The sequence below is a fragment of the Pan paniscus genome, chromosome 1, assembly GCF_029289425.2.
Source record: "Pan paniscus chromosome 1, NHGRI_mPanPan1-v2.0_pri, whole genome shotgun sequence".
NCBI lineage: Eukaryota > Metazoa > Chordata > Mammalia > Primates > Hominidae > Pan > Pan paniscus.
Genome location: NC_073249.2, coordinates 114,328,770 through 114,335,398, shown reverse-complemented (window position 1 = coordinate 114,335,398; position 6,629 = coordinate 114,328,770). Strand labels below are relative to the sequence as shown.

Genomic DNA, 6,629 nt, shown 5'->3' with positions numbered 1-6,629 from the left:
ACTCGGGGGAGGAAACCCAGTGGGAGGTGGCAGGGAAGCCACCCACAGGTTTCTAAGTTTAGCCCCCTGCTACAGACCATTCCCTTCACCCGCCTCCTTGGCCCAGAGCCAGGCATGACCTCATCCTTTGCTCTAAGACTCCACCCTGCTGGCCACTGGCCTGCTTTGTAGACAGGGGGCCAGGCTGGCAAGCAACTTGGACATGAAAAGAGATGGGACACCAAGCACCCAGAGGGAAAGACCGAAAGCTGCCACACACGTTGGAGCCTGTAGCCTTTATTCATGCCCCCCTGACCAAATGCAGTGAGAGACAAGGCCCCTGCCAAAAACAACTCCAGGGGCCTGGGACTCTGGGTCCCCTACCGCAGACACTTTCCTGTGAGCCAGAAGTGTATAAAGTGCTGGTGTGTGACCATCCTTTGGGGAAGGTCAAAGGGGGTAAGATCCCCAGGGGCCCTGAGGAAGGGCAGGGCATAGGCCTGGCTCCCAGAGCACTGGGAGGGAGGGCCCATGCCACCACCTCGGGGCTAGGAAACAATGCAGTCCTGGGCAGGAGGGAACTGAAAATGGGAGCCTTCAGCATGGAGCCCTCAGGAGGCTGGGGTTGTAGGGGGATAATTTCTGTACCCCTGTGAAGGGAGGGGGCATGTAGGAAAGGGCTTGGGGATCTCAGAGAATGGGACAGCCCCTCCGACGCTTGTTCTTGCGGACCTGGAGGCCAGCCCGAGTGGCCATCTCAAACACCTCCCGCACTCCCTCCTTGGTCTTGGCTGAGCACTCAAGGTAGCCAAAGGCACTGATCCGGTTCGCCATGTCCCGGCCTTCCTCAGACCGAACAGGCTCCTGAGAAGACAGAAGATGAGGGGTCAAAGGAAGCTGTTGACTACATGAACCTCTCCTGCCTCACCCATAAGTGTAGCAGCTGGAACAAATGCCTCCTCCTCCAGCCCTGACCCAGAAAGCGCCCAGGCCCCAGCTACCCTGGGCAGCTTCGTGGCCAGGGATCCAAAAATCCCTCCAGTCTACTCCCTCCATTCCCATGCAGCCCCACCTCCTCCCACACACAGCCCCTGGTTCTCTTGCCTGAATGAGCGTCTCCCACCTCCCGACTGCTCTGCCTCCATCCTCACTCTCTTCCAGTCAGAATTATTTTCCTAACACACAGACCTAACATCTCCCCAGTTTGAAACTTTGCCATAATTATCTTTGCATTTCTTATCCTCACAGCTTTCTCTAATAAACTCTAGTCCTCTGGCTAGAGAGCCACTTACAGGTCCCTGAATAAGCCAGCTCTCACATCCCTTCTTCCAGCCACTTACACAATGCCTGCCCTCATTCCTGCATCCACATCCCTACACCTCCCCCAGGGGCACTCTGATGGCACAGCCTGGGTACCCCAAGTGAAACATAAGCTGTCTCCCCGAGGGCAGATTTTCTTAATCATCTTAATAGTCCCAATTCTGAATGGAATGGACAATTAACTGGAATAAATAAAAATTCTGATACCTCATCAGACACAACCCTATGGGTCCTCCCTCACCAGGAGATATTACTGTTTCCCCTAACACAAGGCAGTAGCTGGAGAGAAGTTCCCTTTGCCCGTCTGCAACCCCTCAGAGGGTGCCTTCTTCCCCAGGGGCTCCAGCCTGGCAGCCGTACCCACCTGCTTCATCTTGGCCAGCTCTCTCCTGGTGTGCTCGTCTTGCCTCAGGTCCTTCTTATTCCCCACCAGGATGATGGGCACATTGGGGCAGAAGTGCTTCACCTCTGGGGTCCACTTCTCCGGAATGTTTTCTGTGTAGACATGCACCAACAGGTGTCGGTGCCTCCACTTAAGCTAGAAAGCTCCCCTGGGGGGGCCCTCATCTTCCCAGAGCAGTCTTAGAAGCCATTCAGCATGATGGTCCCTTTCACAGCTCAAAACCTCAACAGTAGTATGCCCTCAGAGGGCCAGTTACCACAGTAAAGGAGACCAACAGGGCCTGAGTGCTCCCCTGCATCCCCACCCCCACCTCTGAAGATGACTGAAGACAGGCCAAGGCACGAGACCTCTGGCTGATTCCAAGGGGTTCTCAGTCCCCTCCCTCCAATCCCCTCACCCAGGCTGTCAGGGCTGTCGATGGAGAAGCACATGAGGATGACATCAGTGTCCGGGTAGGAGAGAGGCCGCAGTCGATCATAGTCTTCCTGCCCTGCTGTGTCCCACAGAGCCAGCTCCACCTGACACACAGGGCCAGTGAGTAGCTGGCCTGAGGGCCCCAACCGTGCCACCCAAAGGTCCCCTGAAACCACTGTCCTTCGGGCTCACTGAACTTCTTTATTTGAGCACCTGCTATGCGCCAGGCATTATATTAATCACTGTCCCACAACATAAATTAGGTCAGTTTGTTAAAGAAATCTAAGACGTGTTTGACCCTTGAGTTGCCACTGTGAGCACCATTATTTTGGTTAATTCTCACAACAACCCTTTGAGGGAGGTCTTACCATCATCCCCATTTTGCAGGTGGGGGAGCTTAAACCCAGAGGCAAAGGGACTCGGCCCAGTTACAGAGCCAGTCTGTGGGAGAACCAGAAAGTATATCCAGGTTTTTTAAGACTGCAGATTTACTTCCTAACTTTTACTGGTTCCAGCAGGGAGAATGAAGCAAGGACAGGGGTAGGAATGGGGAAGGACATACTAGGTCATTCAGTGACTGGGGGGCGGGGTCTCAGGGTGGGGTGGGAAGGGCATTTCTGCCTTCACCTGCTTGCCGTCCACCTCAATGTCCGCAATATAGTTCTCAAAGACAGTAGGGACGTAGACCTCCGGAAACTGATCCTTGCTGAAGACGATGAGGAGGCAGGTCTTCCCACAGGCACCATCCCCAACGATCACCAGCTTCTTTCGGATTGCAGCCATGGTGGGGCTGCCAGGAAAGGCGTATTGGGGATTTGAGGAAAACCATTAAGTCCAAAAACACTTCTCTAGGGCCCCCAAACCTCCCTGGAAACGGAGGCATCTAGCAAAGGGACAAGGGGCTTGCTCAGGCATGTTCTGGCAAAACACCAATTGTGCGACAACAGAGCTTGAAATTCCTAATCTCTGGGTCAGGGACAGGTCTCCCTCGATGGGTTAGAATACAGTGGTGGGAGATGGATAATGACCCCACTTGGGAGCTGGAAAACATGAGTTTCAATCTAATCCACTTGCCAACCTGGGGACTCCAGGTAGCTAAAGAGCTGCTCAGGGATGCGGGACGTCCAGGGAGCAAGCTTCTATCTACTTCACACATCAGGGTTTTGAGTCAGACTTCATTGGTTACCAGGATTTTGATGCATTTACAGTTTAATAATCTCTAAGGTCCAATCTAGAACAGACTGTCCCTCAGCACAAGTCATAACTGTCCAGTCACAAATGAGGAGTCCCTCTCTAGGACCAGAGTAGCAGAACCAGCTACCAGGTGGTAGGTGGGTAAAGGAAGAATAGTTATAGAGCCCCTAGGTGCCAGGCACTCTGTCGGGCATTTTGGCAGGAATTATCTCCTTCGGTCCCCAGATGCCTGGAAGGTAGATGGTGCACTTTCCATTTTGACAAACCAGGAAACTAAGGCTCAGTGAGGTTAAGACACAGATTCAGAGCTGTGGCTTATAAGGGGCAGGGATAGCACCCAAAGCAGGACTGTGTGACTCAAAGTCGTGCCTCTTCGACATGTCACCTCAGCGGCAGGAAGGAGAGCAGAAGCAGGGAAACCCAGACAGAGGACAGGGGTAGCAGCCAGCCAGCTTCCCTGGTCCACCCAACCCGGTCCCCAAAGCCCCAAGTAATACAAAGAAGGCTCAGTCCCAGCAATGCCCACAGCTCGAGTTTGGGCAGGCTGCCTTCCTCCCCCCTTCCTCCTAGGCCTGCCAGCAACACTGGGTCACTCAGCCCCCGGCAGGGGACAATGACCACACTGTAGGGAGCCACACATCTACCACAGCACAGTGACTGAGAAGAATCCACCAGGGAATCACCTCCACCCACTCTGGAACAGCCCCTTCCTCCCTCAGTCCAGCTCACCCGCATGCCCTGCCCACCCCTCCCTGTGACTCAGGGCAAGGAGTCAGCTTCCGGGGCTTCCATGTGTCCCCCACCCCCAGCACACACGGCGAGCATCTGCACAGTTCATCACACCTTCGCAGCTTCCCTCACTTCCTCCTTCCCTGGGGAGGGTAACTGACCTCCAGCCGGCTGAAGTTCCCAGGCTGCAGGAAGAGAGGGCGGGCTCTGGAGCTGAGATGAAGTCAAGGCTGTTGGGAAGGGGGAGGGGGCTAGAGTCTGGGCTGGGAGGAGCCCCAAAAGAAGAGACAAATGAGGGCCAGTCCCAGCACCAACCAGGCAGGGAGCAGTTAAGAAAGCGACGGTAACCTGATCTCAGCCTCAAACCTAGCTTTTTCTCTCAGTCCCACATCCTGTCAAACTGGGCTGACTGAACGCCTCTACTCCCCACACCCCACCACCACCTCACACTGCCCTTTAGGAAGCGAATACTCCAGCCCCAGGCCTCTTCCCTTCAACAAAGATCCTGGGTGGCCCTTCCCTTGCCTTCAGACACATTCACAAAACTGTTGGTTTTGTGGACATGAGTCAGAGAATTTACAGGAGTTCAAAGTACACAGCCACACTCTTCCCACCACAAAACGGACTCTCTCTGATTCCCCAGAAGACAAGCAAGAAGGCATTCACCCTGTCGGCAGATCGCCTCCAGAAATGGAAACCATCCTCTAAAAAGAGGGTTCCTTGGGAATTCTATCCCGGTGACTGACGCTGGGGTTTCTTCCAACTCCTCCACCCACTCCATTAGTTCACCTTGCCCTGTTTTGTAAAGATGGGCTGGGGTAGCCCCAACCTGGGGTGGACAGTGTTGATGGAGGGCAATCACTACTGGGGTGAAAGCCAGTCACTTAGGCATGAGTATGCCACTGCTGTCCCCCCAGCAGGGCAATTCAGACGGCACCAGAGTGGTAGGATGCAGAGGACAGAAACCCCGGGTTGAGGCATGCGTTAAGGGACCTGGAGCCTCCAGCCCAATTAGAAGACTTTCCCTCCAGGCTATGATTGGGCCGGAACAGCAGGCACCCCAGGCCAGGACACTAGGCCCAAGGCCAAGATGGCATGGACAACTCCCTGTGAGAGGCAGCCCCAGAGGGACTCTCCCACTGACCCCTTAAGAGGGGCAACTGAGCCCCACACAGGGCCTGAAATGGAGCCTGGAACTTCTGGGGCCTTCCCCAAGACAACACAGTGTGGATACATCAGACCTCTCTCCAATCGCTCTCTTGAATTCCCAGATGATCCAGAGCGGCCGGTTGACTTTGCCGACCCACCCTACACCTAGGGAAGGAATCCGTTCTGGAGATACCAAGAGATACTGCATTCTCAACTTTAAAACCAGAGTGAGGGCGGGACTCGGCCTCGGGATCCCAGTCCCAAACCCCAGGATACTCTTTCTTGGTTCGAGTATGAAGAAGGAGGATTCTCATTCTCATTTTCTCTCTCTCTCTCTACACACACACACACACACACACACACACACACACACCACACACACAGTTGGATCCTTCCCCATCTCCCTTATCCTCAACACAAGCGGGCTCCAGGAACCGTCTAGGGCGGCGTCCAGACCCTGCCGAACAGTGGCAGGTCCCAATGGTCACATCCCGCCCCTATTCCCGCCACACCTCCCTCCTGGCCTGGAGGAATTCCCACCCCATCCCACTCTAGGTCCCCTGCGGCCGCCCACCCTGGGGGTTGGGGCGTCTGAGTTGAGGTTCCCTCGCCCCTCGCCCGGCGGGGCAGTTCCGGGAAGCTGGGAGGAGAGGGGAAGGGGCTCCGACTCGGACCTCAGGAGGCCAGAGCCCCTGCCGGCAGGTCCGGGCCCCCTCGCTGCAGCCCGCGGAGGGGCCGACGCGGTCCGACCACCGCCCAGCCCGGATGCCGACTCCGCTTGGAGGGAACGGGGTCCACGCCCAGGCTGAAGCCCCTCCTCGCACGGGCCCCGATCTCCGGGCCAGCGAGGAAGCGAAAGTGCTCTCCCGGGGACGAGTTCCCAAGACGCCCCACCGCCCGCAGCCCCGGCCCAGGGTACCTTCCGCTCCGCCGCCTCCAGCTGCGCGGCCGGTGCCGGAGGCTCAGACTGACCCCAGGGCCCCGCCCCGCCCTCCTCCAGCGCCGCGGCGGGGAGGGCGGGCCCGGCAGGGGGAGGGTCGGCCGGGGGCGGCCCTTGGCTCGGCCCGCCCCGGCCCCGCGCAGGGCCGCAGCCGCCGGCCCCCTCCGCAGGCCGGGGACTGGGGGCCAGGGGCGTCCACCCCTCCAGGTCGGGGAGAGCCACGAGGAGATTCCTGGACTGCGGAGGAGCCGGGCGAGCGGGGCGAGCACGACCCGGGTGGACTCAGACTCTGCCCAGCCTTCAATCCCCTAGGGGAGGACCGGCGTCGGGAAAGTTAAGAGGTGCTCGGGGTGGGGTCAGGAAGGGCCGCTGCTGCCCTCCTGTGGCCAAGCGGCCACCCGCTCCTGCTGCACCTGGGACCTCGCGGGAAGCGGGACTGGGAAAGGGTATCCCCCCGGAGGTCCCAGGGCCCGGCGCGGGTGTGTTGGTTGGGGGGAGATG

The 6,629-nt window shown here is 57.6% G+C and overlaps 1 protein-coding gene across 7 annotated transcripts; it reads right to left on the bottom strand.

Moving 5' to 3' along the window:
• Positions 1 to 260: 260 nt before the first annotated feature.
• On the bottom strand, positions 261 to 6,439 carry RHOC (ras homolog family member C). 7 transcript variants are annotated; one of them, XM_063606335.1, is made up of 7 exons: positions 6,108 to 6,201; positions 5,281 to 5,353; positions 4,201 to 4,269; positions 2,744 to 2,906; positions 2,100 to 2,220; positions 1,664 to 1,794; positions 261 to 843 (listed from the first exon to the last, which is right to left on the bottom strand). In XM_063606335.1, the coding sequence occupies exons 4-7, from the start codon at positions 2,897 to 2,899 to the stop codon at positions 670 to 672; spliced, it is 582 nt and encodes a 193-aa protein (XP_063462405.1). In that variant the 5' UTR covers positions 2,900 to 2,906; positions 4,201 to 4,269; positions 5,281 to 5,353; positions 6,108 to 6,201; the 3' UTR covers positions 261 to 669. The 7 variants fall into 7 exon arrangements, with proteins under 7 accessions (XP_063462405.1, XP_054958657.1, XP_008961300.1 ...); XM_055102682.2 differs by lacking the exon at positions 5,281 to 5,353 and having other exon boundaries at positions 4,154 to 4,269; positions 6,108 to 6,246; XM_008963052.4 differs by lacking the exon at positions 5,281 to 5,353 and having other exon boundaries at positions 6,108 to 6,244.
• Between the last annotated feature and the right edge of the window lie 190 nt (positions 6,440 to 6,629).

Excerpts from the sequence above, each read along its gene's own strand:
- RHOC (XM_008963057.4), bottom strand. The coding sequence starts at position 2,899 with ATGGCTGCAATCCGAAAGAAGCTGGTGATCGTTGGGGATGGTGCCTGT. Across the intron at positions 1,795-2,099 it reads CGACAGCCCTGACAGCCTGG|AAAACATTCCGGAGAAGTGG; the intron begins GTGAGGGGATTG and ends ATGTCTACACAG. Across the intron at positions 844-1,663 it reads AGCTGGCCAAGATGAAGCAG|GAGCCTGTTCGGTCTGAGGA; the intron begins GTGGGTACGGCT and ends CTGTCTTCTCAG.